This window comes from Epinephelus moara, chromosome 2, assembly GCF_006386435.1.
Source record: "Epinephelus moara isolate mb chromosome 2, YSFRI_EMoa_1.0, whole genome shotgun sequence".
NCBI classification, from domain to species: domain Eukaryota; kingdom Metazoa; phylum Chordata; class Actinopteri; order Perciformes; family Serranidae; genus Epinephelus; species Epinephelus moara.
In genome coordinates this window covers 7,870,897-7,889,377 of record NC_065507.1, presented here as the reverse complement: position 1 = coordinate 7,889,377, position 18,481 = coordinate 7,870,897, and the positions used below count along the sequence as shown (strand labels likewise).

General features: G+C 43.0%; 1 protein-coding gene across 1 annotated transcript in view; it reads right to left on the bottom strand.

Moving 5' to 3' along the window:
- The window catches only part of dpf1 (double PHD fingers 1), a 52,977-nt gene that overhangs the window by 30,680 nt on the left and 3,816 nt on the right, over window positions 1-18,481 (bottom strand). Inside the window, exons 2-6 of the mRNA XM_050071415.1 lie at window positions 7,198-7,227; window positions 6,484-6,644; window positions 4,425-4,532; window positions 3,584-3,711; window positions 454-543 (exon numbers count right to left, since the gene is read on the bottom strand). Coding sequence (XP_049927372.1) covers window positions 454-543; window positions 3,584-3,711; window positions 4,425-4,532; window positions 6,484-6,644; window positions 7,198-7,227 — 517 coding nt within the window. The remainder of the gene's footprint in view (window positions 1-453; window positions 544-3,583; window positions 3,712-4,424; window positions 4,533-6,483; window positions 6,645-7,197; window positions 7,228-18,481) is intronic.

The window sequence follows — 18,481 nt, the reverse complement described above, 5'->3', positions numbered from 1 at the left end:
CACTATGTGAAATATGCTAAATAAAATCTGTCTTAAACTTAGACCAGGAAATAGAAAAAGTTTAATTTCTGCAGATGGCAATTAGCACAACTTCTCCATGTGTGGACTGAAATGGAAGCTTTAATTTAATTCTTGCAATATTCATTTGACACCAGCAACAGAAGGAGAAGTTGTGCTAACACTACACATCCTCTTAGTCTAAATCAGAATAACTTAAAGGCTGTCATGTTATAGTGTAATCTACATCAGGATTCCTTATACTATCTGTTTGACGGGCAAGACTCTAAACTTTCACACCACAGTCTGACTCTGAGCTTGATCTGGGTCAACTGTGCAGACTTCAGCTTCCTGTGCTTCACTCGTCGACACCAGCAGCAAAACTTTCTTTGGTGGCTTGTCAGGTCAGTGTACAATGACCAGGGAAAGAAAGAGATGAATTACGAAATGTGTTACCCGTGCTTTGGTACGGTTCTTGCGCTTCGGGACGTCTTCCTCCATCTCGTCCACCTCCAGCTCATGAGGGAAATCTCCAACAAGCAGCTTCTGTGACAGAGAGACAGATGGACTGTTAGACAGGTTAGTTAGTTTCCTTTTTCTACTGTTACTTTCCTCTCTTTCCTTTCCTTTCCCCTCTACCATCTCGGTCTCTACTTGTTTTCACCCTGTTTCACACGGGCCCATGGGTGGTCATGAAATTGCATGACTTCCTGCTGGTTTTGAGAGTATTTGCATAATCCCAGTGCTGGAAACAACCTGAAAAGCAGAACCATTTCCACTAAATATAGCCAAATGTGTCTCCATTTAATTGCAATAAACAAGTCGATTTAAGACTTCCTCAATTAAAGGGCTACACCATGCAATTTAGTGTTACACTTCTAAAAGTTAGGGGTGCACTGAGAAAAATAACCAAGCAGCAGAGGCCAACATATCCTGGTTCTTCACAAACACTGGATCCTACATTTCCTGTAAAGCTACACAAGCCCTTTTTAAATAGGAGTGCGGCAAAATGCCCCCTACCTACTTTTGTTTATACAGAATGCGCCTTTTTTCGGGGCAATGGGGGGCGTGAGCCAGTAACAAAATGTGTAGCTGAGCGTGTGACGTAAACATTGACGTACTCCAAGGAAAGCCGCGGCTGGTCAGTCCTTCAGCAATTCTCTCCTAAGTTGGCCCGTCCGTCATCGTTTCCGTCATCTGACGGTTAATGGCCTCTTCGTTTGCGGGTCGCACGTACGGCATCATCAACAGCTCCTCCCACAAGTCTTCAACAGCCCCTCCTGTGGCGGAAGGGCACCTCGTTCTTTTTAAACCAAAAAGGTTCCGCCAATATGTCTACCCTACGAGACGGAAAATTGGGCACCTCGGATCAACTGGCCAATCCGGCTCTGTGTGTCTAAACGCTCGCAGCTTGCTGGCAAAACAGCCCAACATTCGCAGAAAATCTGGCAGTGTAAAAGGGGCTACTGATCCTTTACCTCAGACTGGCACATATGGGAACTTTGTCAAGGCCGACCTCTTTTTGGGGGGTTGAAAGCCAAAGATTGATGTCAATGCAATTTAATGTGTGTTTGGATTACAATTTTGACGTGTCTGTATTCATTTATTTCTTGTAAAACAAAGGTTTGTCTAACACACACGTCTAATAATTGTTTTGTGACCTTGCCTGAACTTGAGCGTTCATGATACCTTAATAAATTGAGGTTAAATGCCATCATGTCCCTTCAGTTTCCCCCTGTCCAGATATTGCTAATCAGGGCATTTATATTTGATTGGGTCACCTGGTATCTTTAGGTTAAGTGTTGTCAGTAAATAACAAACCTGTTAATAGCCGACAGTTTGATTTAGGCTGAGATTTAGTTGGAGACATGCTGCTATACTGTATGACTGTAACGTTACTACAGCAGCCTCCCACTCAAACGTTAGCTATCCATCAGTAGTAACTGTCACCAGCATCATTTAGCCATTTACCAAGCTGACAGTGAATATTCACATATACTATGTGCCTCAGATTTCAGTGTGAAAGCCTTGGTTACACAACAGCTTTTCAAATTTTTCTGACAGCATGTTTCTTTTCTCCGAAAGTGGACATGGAGTTGGCGATGACGTGATAAAGATCAGGTCTATAGCTTGGAGCCAAATCTTGAGCTGCTATTTTCTATTTTTCTATTTACGACATTGCAGGGGAATGAATCGGAGATCGGCAGCTTTGGATTTATCGCTGGTGCAACCAACTACATAGAAACGCTTTTGCTTGCTTTATGTGTTCAATTTAGAGACATGTTTTGACCTCTTCTGTGTACTCCATCTACACTGAACATGCTACGCTGGTTGTTTTCCCCCAAAAAGGGGGCGTGGTGATGATATATTGCCAGTCTGATGTATCTCTTTTATGAGACAGTCTCTTTTATGTGTACCCCTCCTCATGACAAATAAACTGAAATTCATGTGTAAAATTGGTGGACTGCCACTTTAGAGGAGGGGGCCTGCGATTCTAAATCAATACACTTCATGTCAAATTCAGCGAATATCTCATGTAAATGGTAAACAATGTGGCTCGGACCGAGACACACATCACTATACCGGCTACACTCCCTCTTCCACATCTTTGCACACAAGGAACGGAGCTACATCATGATGGTAATGAGACTGAATAAAACCAGAGATATTACTGGAGCGTCTGAGGGATCACTAACGAGAGAAGTGTAATTGTGTGAGTGTCGATTTCAAATATCAACAATCTTTCTCCAGAATCGCTGACTCCACCTTTAAGACAAGAGGCTTTTAGCTTTTCTTGTCCTTAGTGAAGAAAAACACCAGCTGTCAAGAGACATTAATCTGGTTGTGGTTATTGCAAAAAGAACATGCATGACACATGATAGCAAGTAATAAGAAATCTGATAGATAGGTATTAAGGGAAGAGTTAAGTAAAGAGCAGAGTGTTGAAGCAATGGCTGACTTGGTGAGCCCTGAACTGGGCTGGAGTCAGGGGAAGCCCTGGATTAGAGGCCCTGAACACTTCTCTATCTCTCAAAGGGCCACTGTGAGGGCCATTCACTCAACTGCTGATTGATTAGCTGTCTGTCTAAGTTCGAGAGCAACAGCCTCGAGCAGGTGAAATACTCCAGCCAGATGGGCATGAAGTTTTTGCTCAGAAGTTTCTGAGTGGAACATGCTGCGTAAAGGATGACAAAGAGGTGGATCGACTGCCCTCAAGTGTCCCTAAAATAATTGTTCACAAGGTTGGGCCCTTAAAACACGTGAGTGGAATCCCGGTCAAAAAAAAAAAAAAAAGAATGGATGCTGTGCAATCACACACACACACACACACACACACACACACACACACTCGGTGCCAGTAGGGAGTTGTCAGAGCTGCGGGAGCCTGTGTCACCGCCAAAACACACACTCCGAGAGAGACAAAGGCAGAGACAGACAAAGAAGCGCAAACACAGAGGGTAATACAGACAGATGAAAAGAGACAGACAGCCTGACATAAGAACAAGACACAGAGAACAACAAAGTACAGGAGCGAGAGAGAGGCTGAGAAAATGAGACAGGGAAGAAAGACAAACCAGAGTCTCACCTGACACTCGCTCATTGGCTCTTCTTCCTTGGTTTCTACCTTCTTGTCCAGGGTTTCCCCGGCGAGCAGTGACTCCAACACAGGACCATCTGGGATACCCCCCTCCTTCTTTAGAGAAGCCTCATAGTCTGGAGAACGAGACAATTACAATCAGGAAACAGCGGAGAGCTCGCATTCATGCTGACATGCTCAGTTGAGCTGACAGTGCCCTGAGGAAACAAAATTTGGCTGGTTCATGAAGATGCAAGGACTTCAGCTTTTGCAGAGTGCAGACGCTGAAATGATCATCTGCAAGACTGTGTACTGCTTGTGGGAAGCGTCCACATTTTCTTTACAGATGTTTCTCTTCATGTAACCACCTGCTAGAGTGTCAGTAAATTAGCAAATATGCAAATTATTGCCAGTTTAACTAATAACTGACTATATTTAAAACAAAACATGAACAGAGCTCTGAGCCAGTAAGAGTTAAAGTGATTTCAAAGGTAGAATAAAAAAAAGTGGAGGTGGTGATATTTTCTGACCTTTAAAATTTAGAAGCGCAAGATGCATCTTAACCCCACCTCACTAGTGGCCCATTACAGCTTCACAAAATCATGGTGTGCAGTTAAAACATAGCTCAAATCCACAAAACTTTAAATAAATCCCCAATTCCAAGATTTCAAAATGTCAAAATGCTGAATTTTGGGGACCTGTTTAGAAAATAATATTGTGTACAGCACATGTGATGCTGTCGTTTTTCAAACCTCACTAGCATCACTTCACAATTAGCAATATTCACCCTGTGGATACAAAGATCTCACAGTTCTGTCAGTGGTAAAAGTCAAAATCCCTCCTTAATTACCAATCTTGAACTCGATCGGTACAAGTCGAGGGTCCTCCAGGATGTTTAGCCGTCTCTTCTTGCGCCAGCAGCGGGCGGGATATGTGTACAACTGACCTGGAGCATGACCTGAAACAGAGAGGAATACACAGCTCCGTTACAGGACATATTGCTATGGGTCAAACATTAACTCAGGCATGAGCAAAAAAATGAATGGTTTGATAAAAAGATAATCACTCTCTGCTGGGTGAAAATATTAGCATTAAGTATGTCTACTTTAGGCACAGCAGTGCTTTGAGCTAAATGTTAAAAGTAGAGCTGCCCCCTAATAGTCGACCAAATGTTAGTCGACCAGAAAGGTCATTAGTCAGCAAGATTTCATTGGTCGCTTAGTCGCAGGAAAAAAAAAAAAGTGAAACTCTATTAGGAGCTGCGCCATGTGGGAATTTACTTTGAAATCACAGACACAGGAAGTGTCCATGCTCAGCAGTCAGACAGGAGTCAGGTTAATTTCCAGGGCTGGTACCTGCGGTTATTCCACAGGCTAGTTAATAACATGTCGGGCAGGAAATCCAAAGTGTGGGATCATTTTGAGAAGGTGAAGGACGAACCCAAGGTGATATGTAAACTCATCTTCATTGGTCGACTACAAACATGACGTATCATCTGAAACATGGAAGTAGCTACATGCCCATTAGCCCACAGCGTCATTAACAGGCGGCTCGCTCAGTGTGTGACGTGCACTTGTAGATAAAATATAGGCCTATATTAATGAAGGTTCATTAGTACGGTTTTGTATTTCTCTGTAATGTAGCACAGTGTTAACAATGTTACTGATACTATTCTTTCTCACACCTTCAACTCAAACCACCAAAATATATCATTTAATAATTAAATTGATATCATAAACATGTGGGCGACTAGTCGATTAATGGCTCTAAATGACGATTATTGGTCGACTGGGGAAATTCTTAGGGGGCAGCCCTAGCTAAAACATCTGCTAAGAGTCCTAAGATTTGCCAGTTAGCACTAAAAACATAGCACAGCTGAGGATGATGGGAATTAAATGTGTTTTTCAGATACATTCATTTGTTTGATCACTAAAATTGATACAGTTTTTCCAGAGGTGAATTTAGGAACCAAATTTCATGGAATTCGTCCAGTAGGTTTTTAGACATTTAACCACAAATGTCAGCCTGCAGGTGGAAGAGTTAAAGTTCATCCTCTGAGGACCATGAATTTATAAAATTCCATCTTAATCCATCCAATAATTGTTGAGATATTTCAGTCTGGACTCCAGCATGGCTAAAAACACATAAGCAGCTGTGGTGTAAATGGCTGTCTAATATGGTACTTGACACGTTTCAGCGTTTTTTAAACACAAACTACTTTCTGTTGGTTTTTGAAAATAACTAGCCATTAAAAAATGGCTACCAAATATAAATAAACCTAAAATCTTAAACACACATAAAATGTTAATTGATTCAATTTTCAATTTAATTCAATACTAATCTATGCAAATCAAGTTGTAACTAAAAACTAACAAACAAAGGAGTAGTACTGGCAGACACCAGGCAAAGCCGACAAACTGAAATCGTTAACACACTCTTGCACACACACCCATACACACATAAGTGCATTCTCTCTGGAATAGTTGGTGCCAGCGGCGTATCATTGCCTACAGGGGTGTCTGATTCACTGCCAAAATACACTGATGTTACAGAGAAAGAGAAAGCGATGAGGAAACACCCGATGGGGAAAGTTAAAAAAAATAAATAAATGAAATAAAAAAGTTGAGGTCTGAAAGGTAGGAGGCCTGGAAAAGAGGGGGAGGAAATGAGGGAGAGGGGAGAGGAAGGAAAACGAGACAGAAACAAGCAGAGCAGAGGAAGGAAGGAAGCCGCGGGACAAATGACTGGAGAAAATAATTTGTGTAGCACAACAGCTGCTAAACACAACACACACACGCCAACAAAGACGAGTGCTCTGAAGAGCTCCTCAAGCCTCGGCCAGCCACTTGGCGCTTTATTCCGATGCACGGCAACACACCTCACACCCTCACACACATAGAGAGACACACCTGGTCCGCGGTGGTTCTTCTCCATCCAGATGTAGCAGTTGCTCTGGGCCACGCCAGTCTGGGAGTCAAGGAAGGGGAGACGCATGGAGCGCTCGGCGCATAGACGGGCATTGTAGCTGCGACAGTGTTCAATGGCCTCCTTGTAGAACTCTTCACCAAGACTGAGAGAGAAGAGGAGGGTGAAGAGGAGGGTGAGGGGGTCAAAGATGAAGGACGAAGGGGGATTAGAGCCCAACATTAGCAGGAAACCAGGATGCCAAAAGCGTGGCGTGGTTTTGTGTGTGTTTAGTGTGTGAGTCAAAGGAGGAAGTTTCATGGACAGGTGTAGGGCAAGTTGTGTGTGTGCAAGCTTCAAGCTGCGCCACTTCTGGGGGCATGTGTGTAAGTCAAAAGGGTCATTGAGTGGTCAGTCATGGATAGTTATGGTGTGTTTGTGTGTGTGTGTGTGTGTGTGTGTGTGTGTGTGTGTAGGCCCAGTCCTATTAACCTGGGTCACAGCAGATGAGCTGGCAACTACACACTGTTAAAGCCACACACTGTCACACACAGGCAGCACAGTAACACATTTTTCACGGTGAGTACAAAGTATGCACTGTATCTTCTCACCTGTACACGTGTGAGTTTGATTAACATTCAGTGTAATATTCTTTTCTTTGTTCCTCCCTCCCTCCCTCACCCCCCTCCTCACTCCCATCTCTCATCCCCCCCTCTTACCTGTTCTTGATGACTGCACCTCCAGATTGCCTGTAGGGAGAAGAGGAAGAAGAAGAAGAAGAAAAAAAACAATAGATGTGTGGTGAGTCACTCCTTCACTCCACCCGACTTCCTCCCCCCTCCCTTTCCACTTCTCAGTCTTTTACAAAATCTTTCCTTCACTCTCTCCATCTTTTTTTTTTTAATATATTTTTTATGTTGTTGCATGTTTAACTTTCACACTCTGCCCATGTCTGGCTGCACTCCTTTTTTTTGTTAATTTTCCTTTTTCTTCGCACTTCTCCCTCTTCTCTTTGTCTCTCTCGTGTTAATCACTCCTCTCTTGTGTCTTCCTGCTGAGTGCAGACATCAAGGTCACTCTGCTATACAGACGGTAGATACAGGACACACAAAACTAAAGCTACACACGCACACACACAAACACAAAGAGCTACAGTGCTAGGCCAACAGCGATCTCACAAAAAACAGTGCAGCGCAGCCGATTGAGCGTCGTGCTCCTTTAATACAGTCAGACTCATGATGGCAGTTAAGGAAAAATGAGCAAAATCTAACAGTACAACCAGAAATATCGTCTTTTTTATTCGTCTTTCCTGTCAAAACATAGTGCCAACGTTACCCACAATGCAGTTCACCTGCCATCAGTTCAGCTGGAGAGTCACATGTGTTATGCTAGCAGTGGCTAATGTAGCCTTGAGCTGCTCAGACTGTTCTCTTGCACTGTTTGTACGTTTTCCTACAAACAGTCATGCACCAAACTTAGTAATTTGTAGTAGTAATTTGTGCATAACCCACATATTTTGAAAGGCTGCGATCACATGTGTAAAGAAGGAAGTGGTCCCGAGTGGTCCAATCAGAAGGCAGGTAGGGGGCAACAAAACACAAGACTTTCCACAGGACTTTGAGTGAACATTCATTTTAAGGTACGTCCTCACCATGTTTCTATTCCTACACCTAACCACAGACACATTACTTGTCAAAACCTAACCTATTATGTAACTTTACATTAAGGGCATAACGTCATTTGTGAACCCTTCTGTGAGGAGCCTCATGCAGCGATGAGAAGCAGGCTACAGAGGTCTGATAAGCTCACTTCGGTCTAATTCCACCACCCCAGATTCTTTCATTTTCAAACATCAACCTTAGCTGACCCCGAGGACATTTACCCAACCTGTTCTCATTCCTAGGATGACCTGGGAGCAGAGTTGGGTATATTGCGTTACAAAGTACTTTGATTACTTTTTGCAGTAACGAGTAACCTAACACGTTAGTTTGCTATTTGAGTAATCAAATACTTAAGTACATTTTCAAACAAGACATCAGTTACTTCCGTTACTTTTAGACCGCTGGTCCTTCAGCTCCGAAACAGCAACAGCTGTTGTTTGGTTCTAATAATGGAGATAACGTTAAACCTATCAGTCTGAAAGAAGCCACGGAGCTTGTGGCTCACTACGTGGTCGGAGAAATGCTGCCGTTGTCTACGGTGGAGTCTCAATAAGTGGAGTAGGACTCGCTGACAGACATATTTCAGACTCAGGACTTGCATTATGCCTGGTACACGCTACACGCTGGTACTCCCCAATTATCCCCGGTCGTCTTTCACGGCGTGTGTGATGTCATCGGGTTATTCTTGTCCTATTTTTATTTTACTATTATTTGAGTCACTGTCTGTTCATGTGCCAGCCAACATGTTGTTGTAGTCACCTAAAAGCGTCAGCAGATGGGAGGAGCTACATTTGAAGCGCCACACGTAAACCGCCAAGTTACTGTATCTTCCACAGGAAGTTCTGACAAATGTTTCAGAATAAAAGCCTATTTAGAAAATGGAGGGATTCTCTCAGCCGAGGTTATACGGGCCTTTTAATTTGAAACAAGTGTTGAGTTTGAAATGACGGTGCGATATGTTAACTTTACAAAGACAACGGAGCGGATAAAAAGTAAATATATAAACACACAGAGGGATTAATAAATAACGGACCGTCTATAATGTAGTTTGTTTCAAATGAAGCTGGGAGCCTCTGCAGTTGTGGTGAGTAAAAGCCCCGCCGCTATTTGTTAATGTTATTACTTTATGTCCGACCGTGAGGATGTACCATTGTTTGCTAGCTTGATGCTAATGACAGTAACGTTAACTCAGCGGGTTGACAAAGTGCCTCTGCTGTTTCACACCATCATTTCCCCCTTTTACTCTGTGTGGTAACATCCCTAGAGGAAATATTAAAAATGCTGGGGTGTTGTTGTCATACAGTTGTCTACGGCAGCAGATCGTTCTGTGTTTCTACTGGTCAAAGTGACGGCTGTGATGGGAGAATTGGATCTCAGTGAAGGGCAAGTGGTCCATAACTTTAATTTTGGAGACAAAAAAATGTAGGCTTAGCGCCCTGTGGTCCATTGCCCAATAGGAAATGTAGAATACTCAAAAGTACTTTAAAAGTGCTTGAGTTACTTTTCTCAGGGAGTAACGTTGGAAGTACTTTTAAAGTAATTGAGTTACTTTACTCAGGGAGTAACGCAGTAAAGTAACTGGTTACTTTTTTAAAAAGTAACGCAGTAACATACTTTGATTACTTTTAAAGTAACCCTTACCCAACACTGCCTGGGAGTGAGACCAGGTTGGTTAATCAGACTGCATAATGCTCCATGTGGAGCCACAAAGGGCTTGGACCAATCTCCAACACCTTTGAACACACTTTGATGTGTAAAATCAGTGGAGTTCCCCTTTAAATAGGCTGCACCTGAAGGCCACAAGCCAAAATGATAAAGTTGTCGGTAATGCTACAAGTCTTGCTGGTGTTATAAACCTTTGAAAACAGGCCACATGCAAAAGAATCTGTTATATAATGATAGAAAAGAAACTGAAGGGTGTACAGTATCAAAAAAACAACTAAGTATTAAGTTTATTAGGGGCTTGTGTGCCAAATTTGGTAATGACTGGATGAAATTTGTTGTTTTAGAAAACTGTTTTGGTAGAAACAAATATAGCCGCACACCATGTAGTAGTAGCAGTAGAGAGATTTGAATGCTGTGTAACGTTTCAAGCCAGCAGCTCCTTCTCAGACTTGAATGTCACACAGTAAAACTGAGGAGGAGCTTCTGACTGGAAACGTTACACAGCACAAAAAGGTGTGCGGATATATTTGTTTCTACTTTGCTAGATTTTTTTTTGATCCAGCACCCACTCTGTTTGATGACTAGGATGTGTGTGTGTCTCATTCTTATTATCATTATTATTTTTTGTTTTGCAGTAATTCATAATTTTGAACCTGTGCTGTTGGATTCGTCATGATCCAAGGAATCTAGGTGAAAAATAATTTGCTTTTTCAGGCAAAGAATGCCCAAAACGGCTTTCTTTTTTTTCCCCCTATGAAAAAGATTGCATATTAGCGTTATCTCCACCAAAATCCAATCAATCCAATCCAGTTCCTTCTTGGCCTCAGGCTTAAATTTGTACAAAAATTTACTGAAATAGTTTTTGCGATATCTGCTAATTAACAGACAAAAAGCAAACAAACTCACTGGACTAAAAGCCTCCTTGGCTGAGGTAATTATTGAAATCTGCCACAGCAACACTACAAACAACACACTGTGAAGGTATAAACAGAGCAGATAATCATCTCTGAGCAGAATAAAAGCAAAATTGAAAAGATGTGACTGTTTGACAAGACACTCAAACAAAAAGAAGATTATTTACACTTTAATATCCTTAAACTGGATTAGAGCAGATTTTTCAAATTAAGAAAGGTGTTTTTGTGAGAACGTCAAGAACAATCAACTGTCCTGGTTGTAAATAAGGACAAATTCAACGCAGCCGTCAGACCCAGCAGATGCTGGGGAGGTCTGACAGCTTGCGCGTGGCATCTTCAAAACCTCCTAAACCAGTTCTGCAACCTTGCGGGCCATCGCTGAACGTGTGACATTTAAAGGATGTGATCGGGGTGTCAATATGTGGGGCATGCTGTGCTCGTGTCTGTTAATGTGTCGCTGGGAATGAGCTGCTTGCCTTCGGCTGAGGGGAATCTGTGCAGCTCAGCGCCTGCAATCGGCTGTGCTTATGACCAAAAGAATATTCTATGGCCACGTTGGAGGTGCGTCACAGGAACTTCTCCTCACCTCGTTTCACGTGGCTTAAGTGCTGTGTCAGTGATCCTCCTTGTAGCTTACAATAGAGGAATGACGAACGGAGCAGGATAGAGGCCTGTCCAGAAAATAGCAGGTTACATCCGCGCAGCCAGTCAGATACTGCTCACCCATTATAAGGCACTGCGGTTAAAAGCAACACCTAAAATGCTTGAATTTTAAATCAGTTTGTACCTGCAGAGGAAAAATAGAAAGGCAACCATTCCCTTAGACACAAATATACCTAGTGTTTGCATATAAATAGTCATGAGCAGGGAGAATAAACACACACACACTAAGAGGTGCTGAAAGAGTCACATACGTTGAAAAGAAAACACAGGTCCAGAAAGCCTTACATGCTGCTTTTTTAAATATTAAGAGGAACATGGTGAATAAAAGACTTGGACTTCAAGGCTCCACTGGTAACCAGAATGAAATACCAGAGAGAAGGGAAAAAAAGACAACATTCAAAATGTAAAACAGCTCAGCCCCCCCTCACTCGCCTCCTCCCTCAGCACCCCCTCACACTTCAAACCCGCTCTCTTCCATCCCTCCATCACCTCCATCCCTCTCTCCTCTGCTGCCTTTAGAGGAGAATAAGTCGGTCCCCTCTCGATAATAAGTTGACAGCTGTAGAAAATGGCTTCTTTCAATTTGGGTGCTCCCAATCTCATTATATTGTGATAGGAGAGCTGCATGACTGTTTGCCTGTTTGGAGGCTCGTACAGGAGAAGAGCTGAGGCACTCGAAGTTGAGGCTGAGAGGAAGATACGCAAAGAGAAAGTTGGGAGAACACACTTGGAAGAAAAAGAGAAGGGGGACCGAGATGAGCGGAGGAGAGAAAATGAGAAAAGTGACATCCACTGAGGGAGAGGCAAAAATACAGGGAGGGAAGAGGTGAGGAGAGAAAGGGACGCAGAGTAAGACAGAGAGGATGGACAAGGAGAGAGCCAAATGGAGTAACAGAGCAGGATGACCTGTGAAAAGACGGGGCTCACTGATAACACTTCATCCTTTAGCTCTCTGTCGTTTAAAAGGGGGCTGCAGGCACATTTTTCTGGACCATGAAACCCTTAATTCAGCTGCAAATAGCCGCCAGAGAAAATCAGACTCTCAACATCAATTTGTAAAATAATAATCTTCAGCTCTTAGATTTGATTCAAAAATCCCATTGAGGGGGTGGCAACAGCCGAGCGTGATCATCAGACATTCCCTCAAATGCTAGCTCTCATTGTGCAGGCCAGCCAGCTAAGTAGAATAGAAAGAGCTGTATAGCAACAACACAAACCTATTCTTAATTCAGCACCCTGTTACTCTCTCATGGACCTAAGCGTGAAACACTGGGTACTTTAAAAAAGACACTTGTGATAAAAACAGTTTTCAAATTTGTACTCAGATGGGTCACAGGGTGGCTTTGAGATTACCAGCTACTGCTGAGTTAATCAGGAGCCGTGTGTCCTTTCAAAATTTGAAGATAAAGCTCGAGCTAAATGCTGGTTAGTTGTACATGTGGAGGCGTGGCAGAGTCTTAAGGGAGTAGTTCATTTTCAGTGGGAAATACACATATTTGCTTTCTTCCTGAGGGTTAGATGAGAAGACTGACACCACTCTCATGCCTGTACAGTAAATATAAAGCTACAGCCAGGAGACTGTTAGCTTAGCTTAGCACAAAGTCTCACAAAAGAGATGAAAACAGGACTCCCTAAAAATACTGTGTTTCCCCAGATGGGTGTGGTTTTGCAGGAGGTTGCAAGACTGCAAAACAAAAATCCAGAGTTATTTTCTGTTTGGCGAAAATGAGAGGTTGGACTGAGTGTCAAAGAATAGGCTCGTTTTATTTCTAAAGCTTGTAAAAGTAGGCAAACTAGACTGAAAAATACCCACTACAAGTATGAAGGCATACAGAATGCTATTCATGTTTTCCTGGAATTTGTATTTTTGGTATAACACCTCTATAAGCTACACAAAAACTCCCTAGTAACATCTAACATAACTGATAGATGCACCCCCAACCCGTCTGTAAAACAGTGGTTACATTTTTTTGAGCATTACAACCCCGCAAAATGACTCATTCCACTATAGGGATTTGATCCATTTGGTTTAAAGACATTTTGAAAGTCGAGAAGGGCCCCATGATTATATCACTTCATCCCCATTCAAATTAGCCGAGCGCTAACTGGGAGTAGCCAGTGCGGCCTGCAAGTCTCTAGTGCGCTTGCCCTCTTAATTTTTGAGAATTATGTAGAGACTGAAAAAGATATGGAAAAAGGGAAAAAAGATAATACATATATAAAACATGAACAAAAGTGTTCGCGATATCAGGAAATAAGAGACAATAATATAATCATAATAAATTAAGAAATTTAAAAAAAGATAAAACATTATTTTATAGGATGTAGTTAAATAAACCTATAAATTTGAATTTAAGTTAGAGGATACATTATAGGTATACCATAGGTACACACAGATATCAACACACATGTTACCTATTGGGGATAATATCGGCCCCGATATCATTAAAAGAGATGGATCGGGTATCGGAAAATGGAACCGACACCTGAGGCAATCCTTTCCCTTTAAGTCTATTGCGTCATACGTCATGGAGCGAAGGAGAGAATCTGCTGTGTGGAGGTATTTCACACTATTTCAACTGCTGTTGTACAATTGTTAATTTTTGTTAAAAATAAATAGTTCATCATTGCATTGATCTGTTTCATCTTGTTTCATTTTATCTTAGAAAAGAACTGTGTAGTCATCAATACCTGATGCCTCTAGTCTTTTCTGTTCTATATGTAAAGGTATATAGCTTTTTAGATCAACCATGGTATCGGGTCGGTATCCGGTATCGGCTGATACTCAAAACCACAGCATCGGGATCGGTATAAACACTGAAAAAGCTGGATTGGTGCATCTCTAATACCCATATGCCTAATCATACATGCTCGCACCCATGAATGTGTGTGTACCCAAACATGGACACATAGCTACCCACATGTTTATGTGAAAGATAACGAACAATGAAACACTTCTGTGCTACCAATCTCATTCCTTCAGCTGTCATATAGTCAAAGATCATTGGGAACATCCTGCACTGGATTTTTAACTCTAATAGTATTTTTTTCCATTTCGTGCATCTCCTTCACAAGATCCGTCCATTCAACATTGGTTCAGTTATCTTTTATCTAGTGCCCTTGCTCTATGGGCTCAACGATGCAGGAATGAACGGCGTCCTACCACCAGTGCTGTATCCAGGTGTCTTAATACATGTATGCCAATGACCCAATGCAAGCTGATGAGAATGCACATCAGGCACACAACACTCTGTGTCAGGACTTGAGGCACCAACCTCAGGTGAAAGCCAGTGTTTTTAGGGAAACAGCTAACCTGCCTTTGTCCAAAAGGTAACCAAATGTTCAGCCTAGCAGCACCTGTAATGCTCACTAATCAACATGTTATATTGTTTGTTTGATCTGTACAAAAAACTATTGTGTTTATACAAAGCCAGGCTGTTTGCCACTGCTTCCAGTCCTTGTGCTAAGCTAAGCTAACAGTCACCTGGTTGTAGCTTCATATTTGCCATACAGATGTGCGACTAGTATAAATGTTCCTATCTGTTTCTCAGCCAGAAAGTGAATAACCGTATTTCCCAATAATCTCAAATTATTACTTTAACACAGACAAGGAAGCAAGGCTTAGTTACTGTGTGAACACAGAGGATTTTCCTCTGTGCGGAGAGGGAAACTCTCACGGCTGCACCACTCTGGCCTGTGGCCGCTGTGGTCCTACCAACCGAGCAGTTGCTGAAAACACAGACCACAGAGAGAAGCACGGAGAAACCAAACTGCCCATCATTAAACCACACAGCCAATAAAGGAAAGCTGAAACCTGATTCTGCACACACACACACACACACACACACATATACACACACATACACACACACTGTGGGTGTATGCCTCATTGTGCACAAAAACTAATTTTAAATTCCAATCATTTTTATTCTTGTAATATCCTCAACATCTATTTCTATTTTGGGTTTATTCCAGCTATATTTTACACTAATGGATGCACACAGACTCACAAGCACAGAGAGAAATACTAGCAGCTTTAGGAATTAACTGGCGGAGTGCCAACTCTCCGACAAACTGGAGCTGACTACCAGAAATGTCCAGGCAGACATGACGGAAATGACAATCACACAGGCCTGCACTGCGTAAGGGCACAAAAACAATACAAAGGACACCTGTACAGATGCAGGTGCACACTCACAGCAACACTGAAATCAAAATGCACATCCAGTAAAAAAAAAGGGCCTGCATTAATATGTATGCAGAGAAATATAACAGCTATATGTAACCACACAATACAGCCGACGTCATGAACCTCTTACTCCAGACGTAAACACACCAAATCAAGATTAAATGAAGAAAGGGAATGCGAGTGCCTGGAGCATGTGGTGTGTGTGTGTGTGTGTGTGTGTGTATGAATCCTAAGCCCACGTTGAGCTGTGTGCCTCAGCCTGCACTAAGCAAACAGCAGGGAGGGAGAGGCCTCCATGAAAACACTGAAGAAACTGGTAACACTGGGAGCACACACAAACAAACTTGTGCTCCTGACAGGCAGTAGACATACAGCCTTCCTAAAAAGCGCAGCCACCCCACCAGGCTCACGCCGGGTAAACTATTGTCTGGATCTCTGGGTGATCCCTCAAGTCCCATCCAGCAGAAGCAGTCCACTTCAGCACATACTGAGCCTCAGTCCAGTGTTGCATCCACACTCTGCTATTACACACACACACACACACTGCCGGCAGCATTCTGTGGTTACGGTGCAATTAACCACACCAATTAGCTGGTTCCCCAACCAATACAGAAACAGAGGGCTCCCCCTAGAGGTGAAAGCACATCATTGGAGAAGCCGATGAGAAATATGAGGAAATCATGAAAATGAGTCCACAATTACAAAAAACGTCAACGCCAACAAAGGATTTCATCTCAATGGTGGTTTCCAACTGGGTGAAATGAGGTAATTAAACTGGGAGGAAATGAAGTAGTCCACATGTAAATGGCTTCATGAGGGCTGAGGGCAGATTGTATGGGAGTGATTTGCACTTTAGATTTGTTAGCAAATGCTGCCGAGACGATGGCTGTTAGCTCTGTGTGTATGTGTGTGTGTGCAGGGGTTAGCTTTAAGCCTGTAAAAACACTTGTGCCTACAAACTCAAGTCTCTACACCTGGTCCACACACCTGTCTCATCCACCATTGTCCATCTGTGCAGTTACTCACACACACACACAGACACACATTAGTGTTGTCTGGCCTACGGAGCTTCGTGTGTGTGTGTGTGTGTGTGTGTGTGTGTGTGTGCACAGAGTAGAGAACTAATATCAGGCGGCCTACGACTGTACTGTTCCTCCCCTCCCCCCAAACCCAGCCTCCATGGCTGAACTCAACAGATTAAACTATGCAATATAACCCTTACCAATTCACCCCTCCTCCCTCTCCCCTCTCCCCTCTCCCCCTCCACCTCCCCCCGTCCTCACCACCCTCAATTCAATTTCTTCTTGTCCTCTCCCTCTCTCTCTCTCAGTGAAATGATTTGTCTTTTTTCTCTCTTCTCCCAATCTGTGTGTGTGTGCATGTGCGCGAGAACACAGTTTGCTGTTCTTCTGAAGATTGCAAGGCTGCATGCCTATATACATATATATATATATATATATATATATATATATATATACATACACACATATTTAATACTCCAGCTATATATTGGTGAAGGCTGCACATGCACACACACACGCGCACACGTACACCAGTGCACCCTGATGCAGCAAGAAGAGATGCTGACTGGAAAATAAAGTTCTATAATATAAAGGGGAAACCTCAAGACTAACACACTGGGGTGCACACACACTAATGGAGGCCAGCTCCATTGTGAGTTAAGGGAAACAGGTCTAGACGTACCTTTGTGTGTGTGTGTCTGTGTGTGTGTGTGTGTGTGTGTGTGTGTGTGTGTGTGTGTAGTGACAGAGTGCATGTCAGTCACAAAGACAAAGAGGCCACACACCCAGTTTGACAGTGACAGACAGACAGATGGACAGAAAGTACTCTGTGTGTGTCTGTGGCAGTGTATGTGCAGGAGCGGACGTCTGCCACACTACCAGCTGGAAAACGTCAGTTTGCTCAAATTGCTGTCACAGCACTGCGTCTGCGCTCGTGTGTGTGTGTGTGTGTGTGTGTGTGTGTGTGTGTGTGTAGGTCTGTGTGTGTGTGTGTCTGTGTGTCTCTGCAACTGACTGTTTGCATATTTGAACATGACGAGAGATTTGACAGACAGAAAGTGAGACCGAGGCAGAGCCACACAACAGATCGTGTCATTTGTGTCAGAGCCTTGTGTTACCTGCTGTGTGTGATTTTAATGAAGACTTGCGTTTCATTTCCTGTTTGTCTCTCCCTCATTGTCCACTGGGGTGTGGTTATCTTGGAGTCACTATAAAACCGTAATCATGGTCCTGTGTGTGCACGTTTCCTGTTTGTGGCTTTGCGTGTTTATGTCTTACATACGCAGGGATGCTCTCATTCGTGCATACCTATTTATGCATGCTGAGCATTTGTATTTGTGTGCATGCATTCCTGGTCTATGTGTGTGGGTGTATATAGCCCATAGCGAGCTGCAGTGTGTATTGAGGGCAGTACATCAGGGTAAGGCAATCTGCCTCTGAACAGCTCCTTCAGGTGAGATTTATCACCACTGCACTTGGCCTCTTATTATGGCGATGGATTCCCTACCCCTGTATCTAAGTGTGCACGTGTGAGTGTATGTGCGTGTGCATGTGTGTATGTGTGTTTTCTTAGTCCCCCCCCCCCCCTTCTCAGTCTGTATCCTTATTAAAGTGCTGCAGAGGGAAGCAGCCATTGGTTTGTGTTGACTCCACCCTCGACAACTCCTGATAGGGATCCACTGGACACGCACAGACACTGGGAATAATATAAATGGGGAATGACAAGAGAGAAGAAATAATGCTGAGGAGAGGAGAGGAGAGGAGAGGAGAGGAGAGGAATTTGGCTTGATTAATTCCCTCCTTCTCCCGCCACACCTCTTGCATTTGGACAACAAGTTGCATCCAAACAAAACTACAAATTCCAAATTTCCTGGCTGGAAATCACGCAA